This window comes from Nicotiana tabacum, chromosome 9 (assembly GCF_000715075.1).
Source record: "Nicotiana tabacum cultivar K326 chromosome 9, ASM71507v2, whole genome shotgun sequence".
NCBI classification, from domain to species: domain Eukaryota; kingdom Viridiplantae; phylum Streptophyta; class Magnoliopsida; order Solanales; family Solanaceae; genus Nicotiana; species Nicotiana tabacum.
The window spans coordinates 5,520,852-5,538,524 of record NC_134088.1 but is presented as its reverse complement, the minus strand read 5'-3'; the positions used below and the strand labels follow the sequence as shown (position 1 = coordinate 5,538,524).

At 36.5% G+C, this 17,673-nt stretch overlaps 1 protein-coding gene and 1 pseudogene across 1 annotated transcript; one reads left to right on the top strand and one right to left on the bottom strand.

Moving 5' to 3' along the window:
* Window positions 1-3,233: 3,233 nt before the first annotated feature.
* Window positions 3,234-10,440, bottom strand: LOC107769135 (translation initiation factor IF3-4, chloroplastic-like). The gene is made up of 9 exons (XM_016588317.2): window positions 10,088-10,440; window positions 9,705-9,744; window positions 9,552-9,611; window positions 8,769-8,821; window positions 8,052-8,107; window positions 7,926-7,959; window positions 3,875-3,947; window positions 3,692-3,784; window positions 3,234-3,584 (listed from the first exon to the last, which is right to left on the bottom strand). The coding sequence occupies exons 1-9, from the start codon at window positions 10,339-10,341 to the stop codon at window positions 3,444-3,446; spliced, it is 804 nt and encodes a 267-aa protein (XP_016443803.2). The 5' UTR covers window positions 10,342-10,440; the 3' UTR covers window positions 3,234-3,443.
* Window positions 10,340-16,765, top strand: LOC107769136 (small ribosomal subunit protein uS7-like; annotated as a pseudogene).
* The last annotated feature ends 908 nt before the right edge of the window (window positions 16,766-17,673 follow it).

Sequence of the window (17,673 nt, the reverse complement as noted above, 5' to 3'; positions counted from 1 at the left end):
TAAAAGTTTTTTACTTATTAGTAAGTCAAATTTCTTTCAACCGGAAAGCACACATTAATTTGTAATTTTGGAAGTATTTTATTGATTGGAATCTAGGCTTTTTTTTCTTCTTCTTGTCGTTAAAAGAAGCTTTTTTATGACAATATTTATAGAAGTGGAATATATAAGAAAATTGCATAAGTTGGGGGTATTATCACTTTTAGTCCGCGCCAGAAACTATTTACATCTAGTAGCCGAAAACGTGTATAAAATTTGTATATTTTTTTATCATATAACATACAAAATGTGTGTGTACTAGTTTTACAGTACGCACGTTGCACGTGTACCTTATCTCAATGAGTAGAAAATTAAAATAAATTACATAAATATTAGTATTAAAAAGGTATCAACAGAAGATTAGAAGTTGTGTTTGATTGAATGTAAAAGAGTCGTTCAACTTTACATGAGCACTTAGGTACATATCATGCATGTATATTTAATGTTAGTTATTAATATTTGTGTATGATGATTTACAACAATCAAAAATCCTTTTCCCTCATTCTACTCAGGTTATGAGAGTGCTAAAACTTGTTCGGAACTTTTACATTTTTTTAGTAGAAAAAAGGCTCTGTAACCTAAAAGAAGTAACTGTTTAAAACTTTTCTAATATAAATTTGCAGAATTAATTTGTAAAAAATTTATTAACAACAAAAAGGGACTTCTAAACCTAAAAGGAGTACAAGATGATTGGCGGTGTTAATTTTTAGAATACAAAAGCTTAAATTTCTTAACATTAAAGCTAATTTCAAATTCTAACGAACGATATTTCGCTAAGCGCCTTCGTGCTTTTAATATAGTATAGATATATATAGATTAAATATCTTCTAAAAAGTTATGTCAGATTATAACAAAAAAGAAGAAGAAAAAAAGCCACTTACCTTATTGCAAATAAATAACTATTATTTTTAAACCTAATAGTAGATACTATTTGTTGGAAAGTAGAAACAATTTTATTGAATCAAATTTTCTAGCTAAAAATATAAATATCAATGAGGTTCTAACTTTGTAAATATTTATGAATTAAATATTATAAATAACAAAATTAATGTCTAAACCTAGTAGATGCTGTTTGTAGAATATATATATATATATATATATATATATATATATATTATCCAATAGGTAAAGGGATAAAGACTATCAATCAAACTTTTAAAGACACACTTAAGAATTAATTTTCTTGAATTGTTCTTATGTGATTAAAATACAATAGCAGAGGTTGATCTAGTAAATCAAAAAAATAAAGAATCAATAAGTGTTGGAGTTTCCATGTCTGAAACAACTTTCTGTAATCTTTTTTCTCTGTCTTTTATTTTCCTGATATCTTGCGTCGCTATTGGGGAAGATTAAATACCAATAAGATTAGACTTTTAAATTATATAATACACATAAGAGTTATAAGATATAAAACAATAGATACTTTATCGACGAATATTGGCAAGAGCGCTCCCATTTGAATATCACATATTATATTATATTCATGTTATCTTGTTTAAATAAGAAAAAGGATTTTTATATGGTAAGACTTAATTAATTTTAAAGTCCTATATATTAGGAATCCTTACAAAGTAATACAAATAATGAAAATGTCAATACCTAAAATTTAGTTGATTTTGATGCCAATGACTTTTTTATCCGATGCGAACTCTAACTTTAAAGGGTAAAAAAAGCGAACGACATTTCGCTAAGGACCTTCGTGCTTTTAATATAGTATATATATATATATATTATACATTTTTCCGGCTGTTATTTTTGCAGCATTGTTATTTTTCCGGTTTTTTAAGGTAAAAGTCACGATATAAATATCAGTGTGAAAGAAATCGAAAAACTGAAGTTTTTATACTAGTATTTTTATACTGTACTAAATAACTTTATAACTCAAATCGTATCCAACAATACCTTAGAGCTTATCTTTAAAAAAATAATCACATTCAGTGATGTGATAGTAACAGTTTAAAATCATATTTAACTTGTAAAAAAATGCTAACCCATTTATTTAGTAATTGTTAAACAAAATAAATTGCAAATGAAAAACTACCGGGAAGAAATAATTGTATATCAGCCTATTATGGATGAGATAATCAATATTTTGAATACTTTGGACCCTGACTTTGTCTTTTTTCTTCTTTTTTTCCTTAAAAGCATTACTGGCTACTATTCATATTATTAGAGGAAATGTTATAGTATACAAAATTAATACTCCTTCGTTTCATTTTATATGATGAATGATCGTGTTTGACGGACTCATAATTAGATATTAATTAGTAATGATGGAAGAATATTCTAAAATAGTGGTCGAAAAAGAGAAACATATTCCATTAATGTTAAGATATGAATACTTCGATAATTTAATTTCTTGAAAGTTGCAAAAGTCGTATAGATTAGAATAATGTTAGATATTTTGAGAGTTAATAAAACGAAAAAAAATATCATATAATTTAGAAGCGAAATGGACATTTCAAACTTAGCGAACCGAAAAATCTTAGCAGTTAAAAGGAAGAAAATAACCGCGATTAAATATCTTTGAAATCGATCCTATATTTTAGGTGCCAACAAGAAATATCGTTAGAGGATGCTTAGGCTGCAAGTACTTCTATATAAAGTTTCCCACAAAATAAGCTATTGAAAGTGTGGCTAGAAAACTAATTGATGGCTCATCATTCTGATAGGGAAGTCCCTCCTTTGGTATAAAACTCTAACCATACAAAAATGAAAAGGAGAAAAAGAGAGTACCCAAATTCTCTCTTTTTTTGGTAAAGGTCGTATTGTGTCCGAGCCAGCTTGCGCATTTCTGACTGGATATTTGTTACTTCCCACCAGTATAGGTACCGGATAATTTCATTCATCACAACCAACACAAGAATTGAATAACTCCATTCAGTATAACTTAGAACCATTCTCCTCTTCATCACTTTGGCCTGGAGCTAGTCTAGGGTGTAGGTGCATAGGCTCGGATCGGTGGCAAGCGATCCCTCTCCTTATTTGTAGTAGGGCGATTGGATGGGAAGGGAACACAAGTCTCATTCTACTTGGGATTCTGTATTTGGAGATACAGAGCGGGGTCCTAAATAGCATGATGTCTTCGTCTGGAGCTTCCGGCCTATGGTCCATTCTACCTTTAATTGACCGATAGGCCACACCCTTAGAGAATATTCAAATTCCTCAGGTCACCGCGTGAAATATAACAAGTGAAGTAAAGCTCAACTTACTTCAACTTTACCTATTAGATGTTACTACAAAAACTTGAATGTTTCTTGCTACTGTTACAGAGACTACACAAGTGTATATCCTATTACAGGCTTGTATTTGACTAATTCTATACAAGACATATATCAGGGTGGCATCTCACATTTCACTTTAGAAACATATGCATATGATTATCTGCTAATAAATTCATCTGATGCTCAAACACTGGCTGAGACTTCAGTTGCTGATTTTTCCTTTTTCTTCGGTTGCTCTTGACCTTTCTGTACAATAGCCTTATTCGGTACCAAAACTATGAACATGTTCCTATCCCTGAAACTTTTGTTCTCCTCGGTTGCAAGCTGCGAATGGCACACCATAATATAAGACGTTAACTAGCCGGAGAGGGAAAAAGAGTTAGATTACTACTTCACGCGAACTAATTGAAATCCTGCATGCACCAACTTACCTCGCCAATGTCATTCTGGAAACGCTTTATTAGCTCAATAGCATTATTTCTGAACTCATTTTCACGACCTTTTAAGTTTACTATGATTTTTACCTGCAGTAGTTACCATTAAATAATGTTTAAATATTAAATCATCAAATTCGCTAAAGCACTTGCATGCTGAAATACAAGATTCTGAGCTACCTTGTCGCCATCTTTCAAAAACTTCTGGGCAGCTCTCAAACGCACTGAATAATCATGAGAATCAATATTGTAACTGCAATAATATTCAAGAAAACTTTTCAGATAACAGGAAAGGAGGCCAAAATAAACAAGAGAGGGAAAATAGGATAAGAGATGTCACGTATTACTCCCTTCGTCCCAATTTATGAGGCACCCTATGACTTGAAACGGAGATTAAGAAAGAAATAAAGACTTTTAAACCTTGTGGTCTAAACCAGGCCTTTGACATTTGTGTGGTTATACATCATCTCATTAAGGAAAAAGGAAGTTATAGTGTTTCTAAATACAAAAAGGTGGCATTCTTCCCAAAAGGATGGGCGAGTTTGGTTTGAATGTTCATCGATCGGGTGGATCTATATGCTTCGGGGTGGTGAGACAAGGTGTAGCACAGTCTGGTCAGCGCATCTGTTTTGGGTACAGAGGGCCCCTTTAGTAGGTGATTCACTACTGAAGCGAAGAAAAGGCTGGATCAATCAAAGGGGTACTACGAGCCCTCTGCCCCATTTGGAACAGATTAAAAGGGAAAGAGCGTGTGTCACATAAATGTGACGACTCGGCCGGTCGTCTTAAGAATTAACGCCCCGATCCCCTATTAACTGCTTCCCCCGAGTTTATTTCTGCTATTTTGATTTGCCGGGATGTTCGGTTTTAAGTTTTGGGACACTTAGTCCCTAAATGAGAGCTTAAGTGTGGGATGGTTGACCGTAGTCGGAACAGTGCGAAGACGGCCTCAGAATGGAAATCTGATGGTTCCGTTAGCTACGTTAGGTGATTTTGGTCTTACGGGCGTGTTCGGATTGTGTTTTGGAAGCCCGTAGCTAACTTAACCTTGAAATGCCGAAAGTTGAATTTTTTAAGTTTCCGGTTCGATAGTGAGATTTTGATCCGAGGGTCAGAATGGAATTCCGAGAGTTGCAATAGTTCCGTCATGTCATTTGGGATGTGTGTGCAAAATTTCAGGTCATTCGGAGGTGGTTTGGTTGGGTTTTTGATCAACAGCGGAATTCGGAAGATTTTAGAAACTTAGGCTTGAATCCGATGTGTTTTGGGGAATTTGATGTTGTTTGAAGTGTTTTGAAGATTGGTACAAGTTTGAATAAGGTTTTAGGATATGTTGATGCCTTTGGTTGAGGTCCCGGGGGTCTCGGGTGTGTTTCGGATGCTCAATGGATCATTTTAAGTTGTTAAAAAGTTGCAGATTATGTTCAGCTGTTGCAGCGTTCACGAAGGGCTGGATACTTGTGAACCGCATTCGCGATTAGGCTTCGTGTTAGCGTAGGACGAAAATTGGCCCAGTAGAATTTACTCATCGCGTTCGCGATGAGAGGAACGCGTTCGCGAAGGTTTGTCTGGGTAAAGCATCGCGTTCGCGAGGGCCTTGTAGCGTTCGCGTAAGAGGTTTTTGGTCAAAGTCATTTTTGTGCTTTGCGAACGCGAGGCTTTGACCGCGTTCGCGAAGAATGATTTAAATGTCTGGGCAGAATGTTTTAAAAGGTTTATTTCGCGAATTTTAGCCTAGTTTCCTCCATTGTTAAGTGATTTTGAAGCTTTTTGAAGAGGGTTAAAGAGGGATTCAAGGGGAATCACTTGGAGGTAACATTTTTGACTTCATAACTCGTTTTTATGTGATTAAATACCTGATTAGTGGTGGAAAATTTGGGAGAAATGGGTAATTAGGGCTTGAGTTTAAGAGACCCAAAAAGGGGTATTTGAGGGGTCAATTGAACTCCGATTTTAGTGTTCTTGTTATGCATAGACTCATGAGAGTATGAGGATTCCGAAAATATAAATTTTACCCGATTCCGAGACGTGGGCTTGAGGGGCGTTTTGGTCATTTTACCTAATTTCGCGTATTAGCTTAGAATTTAATATGCAATTGAATTGAATAGATTTGGGCCATTTGGAGTCGGATACTCGTGGCAAAAGCGTGGTTTCGGGTTGACTTGCGCTTGTTCGAGGTAAGTGGCTTGTCTAACCTTGCGTGGGGGACTTTTCCCTTAGGATTTGGTATATTTGTTAATTGAAATGCCTTGTACGTAAGGTGACGAGTGCGTACTTGTGCTAATTGTTGGAAATCCGGTTTTTATTAAGTACTACTAGTATGTTTACTTCCCTGTTTAGTTCTTGTACTATTTAAAGCATGTGTTAGCTTAGTAAAAGCATGCCTAAATAATTAAATTGCCTTAATTGTTTAACTGCTTTACCTGAAGTCTGTGCAGCATGCTAGGCTAGACTAATTGTTTGCCTTAATATGAAGTTTGATAGTTTTCTGAGCATTTCTCCAGTTGTTGTTGTGTGATTACATTGGGACTACGGATGTGGGATTCCGGTAGCTCCCCCCTTGTCTGTTTATATTTGAGACTACGGATGTGGGATTCCGGTAGATCCCCCTGCACAGTTATATGGAACTACTGGAATACACCCGATAGATTCCCCCAGTACTGGGTATTTATGTTTGGGACTACGGAACGGGATTCCAGTAGATCCCCATGTACTATGAGCTGGACTATGGGGCGGTATCCCGAGAGACTTATTGGATATGTATAATTGGGACTTCAGGACGGTATCCTGGATGATCCCCGGTTGATATTGTTGTAGTTGAGCTGTATTTTCCTTCGGGGTTTACATTGTTACTGTGTAGTTGTTGTTGTCCTTTATATCTGTGTTACTTTCACTGTTGCTCATACTTATACTGTTTTCTGTTCTATACAGTCGAATTATATCTTTTATTTAACCTCAGTAGGGCCCTGACCTTCCTCGTCGCTACTCAACCGAGGTTAAGCTTGGCACTTACTGAGTACCGCTGTGGTGCACTCATGCCCTTTCTGCGCATGTTTTTCATGTGCAGATCCAGGTACCTCTACTCAGGCTTATCATTCTTGAGGCGAGGCGATTCTACGGGACTTCAAGGTATATATGCCGCGTCCGCAGACCGAGAAGTCTCTTTCTATTCCTGCATTTAGTATTTAGCCCTTCTGTACTTTCTGTTCTTGTTAGACATTCCAGATATTAGAGCTATGTAGTATTTTCTTAGCTTGTGGATCCGTGAGTTTCCGGGTTTTGGGATAGTGTATCAGATTTTGAGAAGTTATGTGTATATGCCGAGCGACATTTAAATATTGTTTCCTTCAGTTATTTTCGGCTTTTGATTATTTATTCTGCAAGTGTAGTTTAATTCCCGCATTTGTTAGGCTTACCTAGTTACCAGGAAAGGAGGCCAAAACAAATGAGGGAAAATAGGGTAAAAAATGTACCATGCCGCAACATATTAGTAAAGATTAGCGCTACAACCGTAAAAGATGTGACCTACTAGGTTTACTGGTCTTTTTTACTTCAGAGAACATTGATATTGAAGCGCTTACCGTGTGTTAAAACCTAACAATATAACTAACTTTTCTTGCTGGTAAATATGTCAAGCAATTTAACTAAAGCAAAGAGAAATACAAATATTCGAAATTCCCTTTTTACCATTGAGAAATCCTATTAACACCAGAGAAATGGCAAGAAAATTTCAAGCACTTTTTCATAGAGGCCAAATATTAACAGAGCAGCAATCCCTTCAGAGACAGAGGAAAGGGTTACATACTACAATTGTTGACATAAAAGAGTAGCGAGCAGATGAGAAGAACCGTTTCTGAAGACTTACGACTCTGAAAGAATAAAAAATGCAAGACTTATGGTGTGTGAACAAAATCCTATGTTCTCTCTATCTTCTCCAAAACTCTGAAATTTCAGGACTTCACTCTCTTACCTATCAAGGAAAAGGTTTTCATGGTCCATTTCTTTAGTCAAGCCAAAGCAGATGTGACTTATATCTCTCTGTTAACTTTTCAGTCTGATTGTTATTTTAGCAATTTACTCGTCAGTCTCATTTTATATTGATCGAAATGTCAACCTAATTATTAATACTAAATAACAACACAGAAAAATTAGTTTACATTCAGAAGGTACGATCAACAAAAAAGTACAAAAAGACTTCTATTGTTAAAGAATGCTCCCATTTTTAACTTACCCCATTTTGAGCTCCTTCAAATCCATGCGGCTGGCTGTAATTGAAAAAAAATCGTCGGTAAAAGGAAGTTAGTACGGAGTCTCTACTTCAAAAGAAAAGCAAACCTCTAAAAGGCAAGACATTTACCAGCATTTTTCTTTTGCTGCTCCTTTTTCTTCTTTTGCAGTTCATACTTATACTTACTGACAAAAGATAAAGCATAATATCAATACATTGATCTTTAAGCAACTCAAAATAGTAAGATAACCATGAACAAGATATTCCTTCAGCATACAAACTATCTAAATTTGATATGGAGATAATAACTTGCACTATAATGTAATCATCAAGCAAAAATAGCACAGCATATACCTACGATCACAGCTTCTAACCCGCCTTATTCAAGTCAAATAGTATGCTTTTGAAACTTGCATGGTTCTATATGATTTTCACAGTATCATACAAGCTCGGCTTCCGGTTTAAGAAATATTCTTAACCCAGTTTGGTAAAAAAGAGTCAAAAGTCAAGCTCAAGCAGAATGTATTTGATGATTTTACTCTTTCAATTCTACTTCTCTATTCTATTCCCTGAACACAAGAAAATATTATACAACCCTACGAAATAGTAAACACTCTTAAATCTTATACTAGTAACTATTTCATGTAAAACTGGGACTAGCGAAACAGAACAAAGGGCTTGACAATTACTCCTATTAGATGTGTCAAGCTACAAATTACAACCTTAATGACTCATAAAACTTATACCCAAATTCCACACACGTGTAATTAGATCGTTCCAGGAATCAAGAAAAATCTGTCATAATTGAAGTTTAGAGACCAAAAAATTCTGATGGATATATCTTACTTGTAATCCATCATTTTGACAACCGGCGGATCTGCTTCTGGAGATAGAATCACCTACAAATATCCACCAAAGAAAGAATAATATAATCAAACCAATATTAACTTTATCCTAATCAGTATTCTGGATAAGCTATTCTTCCTCTAGCTCAACCTAGGATAGAACTTCTGTTGACCACTAAATAAGCATCAGTTTGCATTTCAATTTTTTTCCTGCAAGTACTGTATTCCCTTCTAAACAGGGGGGGATCCACCGCTATGGTACAGAGTTCCTCTGAACTCAATATTGTCGACGTGGAGCATAAATTTATGTGTAAAAATTTACTAAAATTACAATAAATAATAGATATGAACACATTACTTTAAAAATATAGTGGTTCATGTGAAGAACTCTAAACGTTGGACCCATAGAGTTTAAATCTTAGATCCGTCTTTGCTTCTAACTACACCTAATAACCCGAAGCAATATTATTCTTATCTTCCTGTAACCCCCCACCCCAAAAAAAATACCAGTACAGAGTATATTATCTTTCTTCTTGGAGCTTCGTAACTGCAGTCAACTTTGCCTAGTTTAACACTTATAACTGTATATTTTTTACCATCTTTTGAATAAAATTCTTTTCTTGACTCCACATTCTTTTTTACCATACAACACAAGATTACTAGCACAAACGCCGCGCAATAGAGGAATACATTATCACAGTTGAGGGATACTTTATTATCCCCATAAGCCCAAAACTTGAAGAAAAAAGTTACATACAATCAATTCAGTCTTTCAAGGACATACCAAGTCAAGGCTTGCATCCTCAGCTTTCTGAAGAGCTTCCATTTTTGACACTATCCCCAACTACATAACAAAAACCAATGAGAAAAAAATAATCAATAATCAATAAAATTTTCTTAAACCAACACAAAAAAGCAAATATGAAATTAGACTAACCATGTTCTGCTTTTCATCAATGAGCCTAACCTTGTCTGACCTATTTCAAAGCACCACAAAAAAACTAAAAAAGTTAACATCTCTAACACAAGCCCAATACATTTTAACATTAAAAAAAAAAGAACATTTAATATCACTATAACTAAGAAAACCAAAAAAAAAAGGACATGAATTTCCTCTAAACATTACAACAAGCTGAGCGCACAACAGAAGAAACTAAAATAAAGTTAACATATTTAACAAGAACCTAATACATTTTAAAATTAAACAAAAACATTTACTATCAAAATAACCAAAAAACTCTATTAAAAAGCAAAATAGATATAAGAATTTCACATAATGTTACTCAAGCTGAGTGCATAACAAAAGAACATGTGGAATACCTGATAGAGGAAATATCAAGGGCTTCATCATCATCAGAACGTGGGGGCGGCCGGAAGTTACCACGGCCGCCTCCGCCGCCGTAGCGGGCGGAGACAGTGGCAGTATAATAGATAAGAGAGGAGCAAGAACGGAACTGAGGAAGGTGAAAACGGAGGCCAAAAAGAGAAGAATTAAGGGAAGGGAGGAAAAGGGGTTTAGTATTTGGTTTAGAGGAAATGGTGGGTGTGAGAGTGAAGGTGGCAAGACCCGCCATGGATGATGGTGGGTGGGTGAGTGGGTGGTTTTACAGAGAGAGTTAACACACAGTGTGGTGGATCTTATCCATAGGTGCTTTTGCTCCTGAGGCTTGGCTACAAGTCTTTTTCTTTGGTGACATTGAGGGGGTGGCCCAAAGCATCTAACCCGCTCAATCCAGACACTAATGGGTCCAAATTAACCCATTATATTTTATGTAAAAATAGCATGGTATAGTCAGTTTTTGGACTGGTAATTTAAAAATAGTCACCGTTTACGAAGTTAATAAAAAATAGGCACTATTTTGCTGCAACAGAGACCGGTCCCGCATAATATACGGGAGTTCGTGCATCTGTGTACGAACTCCAGCATATTATGCTGGACCGTTATACTTTGCTGACTCTTGTATAATATACGGGACACTGGAGCGTCGGTGCTCCAAACTCCAGTATATTATACTGGACATTTATACTTGCTGCTGGAGTTCTAGTGTACTTATGCTGGAACTCCAACATATTATGGTGGAGTTCCAGCATAGTTATCCTGGAACTCCCGTATAATATGCTGGAGTTCCAGCATAAGTTATGCTGGAACTCCAGTATAATATACGGGCGTACTTTCCGGGTTTTGAACAGTGTTTTTGCTCAGATTTATCTTTACATGAAAAGTGGCTAAATTTCGATTACTTTTGAAACTGGCTATTTTTGAATGACCAGTTGTAAATCTGGCTATTTTTAAATTTCTCCCATATTTTATAGCCTATTCTGACCCTTAAGCAGCCCAAATACAACCCATTAAACTCACCCAAAACAAAAGATATCTCAACCCAACTTATATAGAAATTTATTTAGTTGTCCCAATTTTACTTTTTTTTTTGTATTTTCAATTTTATGTTCTTTTGTTTTTCTACACCATCCATACCCCACCCCCGCAAAACCCTTCCCCTCAAAAAAAATTTATCTTTTTTTTTTGTATTTTCAATTTTCTGTTTTTTTTCCTGCACCAACCATCCCCGCTCCCCCCGTAAAAACCCCCTCCCCTAAAAAAATTTACTTTTTTGTATTTTTAATTTTCTATTTTTTTTTCTGCAAACCCCTCAAAAAATAATTTACCTTTTTTTATTTTTAGTTTTTTATTTTCTATTTTTTTTCGTTTTTTTGCACTACTCACCCTCCCACTCCACCCCTACCCCAACCCTCCAAAAAAAAATTCAACTTACACATTTTTAGACTTTTTTTTATTAAGATGAGCATGGTTCTAAAACATGGGTCAAGTTGGGCGGGTTGGGTTATGACCCATTGTTTAACCCATCTTGACCCAGATACACTTTGAGCTGGGTTGGGCAATGACCCATTTATTAACCTAACCCATTTTGACCCGCCCAAATTCAGCCCAACCCGCCCATTTGACACCCCTAAGTACATATAGGTAAAGATCACTTCAGGCTATTTGTGACCTAAAGACAGTGGACTTGGGCCTGATGATAAAGTCGGATTGTTGACACAGCAGAGTAGAAAGCCCAATATTTACCGGGCTGAGCTATCACATTAGCATTTGCCCAACTTCCCCGAAACCCTACTATAAACTTTCTAGTGTTTTAACGCAGCAGACAGCAGCAAAGACTCTTCTCCGCCGAAGGTGAACTACTCTCTCCTTATTCTCTCTATCATTATTTACAAACACAAAAATCATGCGAAATGTATTGTTTTAAATATTAAATTCAGTGCAGCAGGTGAATAATCGGGGCAGAAGAAGAAATGATGCAGGTGTAGTAGTTGCCCCAGTGGATGTGCCCCAGTGGATGCAAGCGCAAAGAATAAGGTTCACAACGATGTTATGATTTTCAATCGCTGGACCTACGACGATGTTCAGGTACCTTCCATTTCTCTTAATTCCTTTTAAGTAACTCATTTTTTCATAATGACATATTTATTGCTGCTAAAAACTCCTTCCTTTTCCTAAAATCAAGCTGAATGTACTTCCTTTAAATTATACTATGTTGCTCCACTTAGCACTAGAAGTTCTTTACAATTTATTTGTTGCTATATAGATATCTCTACAAGACTGAGAGGTTTCTAGCAATAATTTGTGTCACTTACCTATGTAGATCCTTTGCCATATTATTCGTTCATCTGCACTGAATCCAAGATATTTACGTCTTTTTGGACTGCGCATGTCCATGTGATTTTAGGTTTATCCGTCTCTATTTAGATGATGTTCACTCAGCATGGTTGTGTCATGACCCTGGTTCGCCCTCCGTGAACCATCGTGACGGCACCTAGTCTCTACGACTAAGTAAGCCTAACTTTGCGGAAGATAACCAAACTTGCGAAAGTAAAACAATTTAAAAACAAAAATAAAGTAATAACAGTGTATAAATGTGTCGCTCGGCATACACCATGTTTAACTCTCAACACCAATCATAAATCCAAGACCCGAAAATCCATGAATCACAAGCTAAGAAAGAAATACTACATAGCTCTAACTCCGGAATTTCTAATAAAGAACAAAGAAGTACAGAAGGGTTAAATACTACAAGCAGGAATAGAAAGGGACTCCTTGGTCTACGGACGCGGTAGATGTACCTCGGAGTCTCTAAGCAATCGCCTCCCTCAACGATAGTAGGCCTGATCAGCGGCATCTGGATCTGCACATGAAAAACATGCGCAGAAGGGGCATGAGTACACCACAACGGTACTCAGTAAGTGTCAAGCCTAACCTTGGTTGGGTAGTGAAGAGGAAGGTCAGGGCCCTACTGAGATTAAATAAAATATAAAGGTTAACAGTATAGAACAGAACAGTATAAATGAATACAACGGTAAAACAACACAGGGTGAACAGAACAGCAACAACTATACAGAACCTGGTAAACATGGAAAGGGAACACACTCAGCACCGATAGTAAAAATCGGGGATCTCCCAGGATACCGTCCTGTAGTCCCATCTTTACATCTCCAGTGGATCTCCCGGGATACCATCCCATAGTCCATATATATATATATATATATATCCGAAGGATCTCCCGGGATACCTTCCCGTAGTCCAACTCATAGTGCGCGGGGATCTATCGGAATCCCGTTCCGTAGTCCCAAATGTAAATACCCAATACTGGGGGAATTTATCGGGTGCATTCCCGTAGTTCCATATAACTGTGCAGGTGGATCTACCGGGAATCTAATCCGTAGTCCCAAAGTAAATATGCAGGGGGATCTACCGGGAATCTAACCCGTAGTCCCAAAGTAAACAGACAAGGAGGGAGCTACTGGAATTCCATATCCGTAGTCCCAATATAAATACGCAGCAACAACAAGAAGATATTCAGAAATGAAATTTCATATCAAGGAAACAAGTAATTCTAGCCTAACATGTTTCACGTAGTGCAATCAAGACAATTTAAGCAACTAGGCAATTCAAGTCAACTAAACATGCTTTCTAACTAACAACATGCTAAATTTTGCAAGTATAATAAAGCAGGAAAGGAATCATGCTAATAAATACTTTAAGAAAAATCGGATTTCCAATAATTTGCACAAGTACGCGCCCGTTACCTCACGCACAAGGCAATTCAATTACCAAACATATCAATCCTAAGGGGAAGGTCCCCCACACAAGGTTAGACAAGCCACTTACCTCGAACCGGCTCAAAATCAACTTGAAACCACACTTTTGCCCCGAGTATCCAGCTCTAAATGGCCCAAATCTATTCAATTCAATTGTATATTATAAATAACACTTCAAGTAACTAATTCTACAACTAAATTCTAAACTAATACGCGAAATCATGTAAAATGACCAAAATGCCCCTCAGGCCAATGTCTCGAAATCGGGTGAAATTTACATTTTTAGAAGCCTCGTACTCTCACGAGTCTATACATAATAAGAACACTAAAATCAGAGTCCAAATGGCCACTCAAATCCTCATTTAAAGGCCTCTTAAACTCAAGTTCTAATTACCCATTTTCCTCAATTTCTCACCACTAATTAGGTCTATAATCATATATAAACGAGTTATGAAGTCAAGGACATTACCTCCAATCGATTTCCCTTTATTTTTCTCAAGAATCCCCCTCAAAAGCTCCAAACCCGGATAAAAGTGGTGGAAGAATAGCCAATTTTCGCAAAGGCAACTATTTATATGTTCTGCCCCGCGATTTCTGCATTTGCGGCTCTGGGACCGCATATGTGGTCCCGCTTATGCGGACCACATGTCACATCTGCAACTTTCATTAAACAACCTAGGAGCCGCATCTGCGATACTTATTTCGCATATGCGAAATCTGAAGGAGAATCGAGAATCCGCTTCCGCGGCTCCGCACCTGCGGAATCCAAACCGCAGGTGCGGTTATGACAGACACCAACAAATTTTCTAAATCTCTAACTTCAAAATCTTTCCGTCAATCATCCAAAATCATCCCGAGGCCCCCGAGACCTCAACCAAAAACACCAACATCACCTAATACCTTATTCAAACTTGTATCAATCCTTAAAACACCTAAAACAACATCGAAACCTCGGATTAATCAAGGATTTAAGCCTAAGAACTCCAAATTTCCTCAAAATACGCTTTCGATCAAAAACCTAACCAAACCACGTCCGAATGACCTGAAATTTTGCACACACATTCCAAATGACATGACAGAACTATTGCAACTTCCAAAATTCCATTCCGACCCTCGGATCAAAATCTCACTATTGGACCGGAAACTTCAAAAATTTGACTTTCGGCATTTCAAGCCTAAATTAGCTACGAACCTCCAAAACACATTCCGATCACGCTACTAACCCCGAAATCACCTTAACGGGGCTAACGGAACCATCTGATTTCCATTCCAAGTCCGTCTTCACACTGCTCCGACTACGGTCAACTTCCCAACACTTAAGCTCTCATTTAGGGACTAAGTGTCACAAAACTCTCCGAAACTCTGAACCGAATGTCTCGACAAACCAAAATAGCAGAAATAAATACGAGGAAAACAGTTAATAGGGGATCAGGGCGTTAATTCTTAAGACGACCGGCCGGGTCGTCACAGGTTGCACTTCTATTGACTGGTACTAGATAGGCAAATAAGCTAATTCTGGGGAATGGGGAGATTATGAGGGTAATATTATGTGCTTTGGTGTTTAGTTTCTTATTCCACGAAAACTAGGTGCTGATATTCAGTAAAAGTGTGTAATTCTTTCTCAACAACATTCCTGAAATGGAGAACATTTTGTTAGAAATGTAAATTTAATAATTAACAGACACTGGATAGAAATAGAAAATGAAGAGTGTTAAGTAATACCTAGGTGATTGTATCTTCTGTTTCTGCCTTTTATACTTGAGTTTTATTTTTAAGTTCCTCTATTAGCAAGGCTGAAACTTATCTTGAATACAATTTAAAATTTCTCTCTAACTATGATCTCACTTTTTGGTGAAGATCAATGACATCTCTGTTGAGGATTATATTACAGCAACTACTTCCAAGCATCTAGTTTATATGCCACACACAGCTGGTAGATACCAGGCTAAGCATTCCAGGAAGGCCCAGTGCCCAATTGTTTAGAGGCTCACCAACTCTCTTATGATGCATGGACGGAACAATGGGAAGAAACTAATGGTTGTCCGCATCATCAAGCATGCAATAGAGATCATTCATTTGTTGACTGACCAGAACCCAATTCAAGTAATTGTTGATGTTGTCATCAATAGGTGCGCACTGATGATGGGCGCTTAATTAATCCATATATTCTTCTTTCTTTATTTTTGGGGTAACAATGGGCCCATCTTGGCATCAAATGTTGTTTCAGTATTTGCCGATATTGGTTTGGCCATCCATATTTGCAAATACTAACATTGAGTATCCAAAATACTGGTGGATCTTTTGAATACTAGTTTGACTAATCTCAAATAAAATAATGATTTTTGCTAATAAATATTCAACTTTCTTCAACTGTTTTTTCTAAGTGAAGTTCATGCCTACCATATATGTCTCATTAATAGCTTTGTCTTCTTCATTTGATCATCTAGTGGGCCAAGGCAAGATGCAACTCGTATTGGTTCAGCTGGTGTTGTGAGGCGTCAGATTGTTGATATTTCTTCACTTCGCCGAGTTAACCAGGCCATTTATTTGTTGACAACTGGTGCACGTGAGAGTGCTTTCAGGAACATCAAGACCATAGCTGAGTGCCTTGCAGATGAACTCATCAATGCTGCTAAGGGTTCTTCAAACAAGTAAAAGGCTTGAGATTTTGAGTGTTCACGCATCTTAGAAAATTATAAATATATTTCAAACTTACTGCTTCGTTATAAAATAGTATACTTGAATTGTGAACCTTTTTTTCCAAATCACTTTCTTTGGATGTTTGCAACTTATTTGCTTACTACTATGGATTATGTTTGTTTCTGCAGCTATGCCATTAAAAAGAAGGATGATATTGAGAGGGTTGCCAAGGCCAACCGTTGAAAAGGTCGATATTGGAGAACTATTTACAAGACAGTTTTGGGTTGTCATTTTCTCTTCTTTTTTTGTCATGTAGTATTTTAGCCTGTCATGGAAATGAAAGGATCCAATTATCAGCATCTGATATTCCTTGTTGAGTTAATTTATTAGATTATTTTACGTGTTTAAACTTGATATACTTGGAATTGGTATAGATGTTAAAATTTGAAGTTCCTTTCGTCGGGTTCTCAGTATTTTTTTAAAAAAACTTAATATGCTTGGAATTGTTATAGATGTTAAAACATGAAGTTCCTTTGTTGTTTTTATGTGTGCCTGAGTGCTATTGTTGACCCTGAAGGTGGTCGATGCTTTCAGATATTTAACATGATGTCAAGATAATTCCTTGGGCATGTCACTTCTTGATTCGAAACTTGCCGAGATTAGCTGTGCTTTATTCATGTTACTTTTGTAGTCATCTCAATCTGGTACTGTGTATGTTTATTAAGGTGAATTGAGGTTTTCTAAAATTAGGTGTTTTACGACATCCATTGGATATGGAGGTCTATTTAGGATATAAGCCTGTAAATTACATAACAATAGTTTTGTTTTGATCCTTGCTATATGCATATAAGGATTTTGATTCCGCCAAAAGGCGAGTAAACTCTGTATTCACGATTAATGACATTAAACAATTTTGTTGGTCTAATCTTATCAAGATTAGTCATACAAGGTTACCTAACACAAACAAACATGAAAAAATAGCAAAAATGAGACAGAAAGAATCCCACATTAACAATAAAACGAAGACATGTAAACGACTTTTTACATGCCATAAAGACCAAGTAAACAACCTCAAAAACTCCATTGTTTTTTTACATAATCTTCATTTCAATATTAATCAACTTCCAAATGAAGAAGCAAAAAGAAACAAC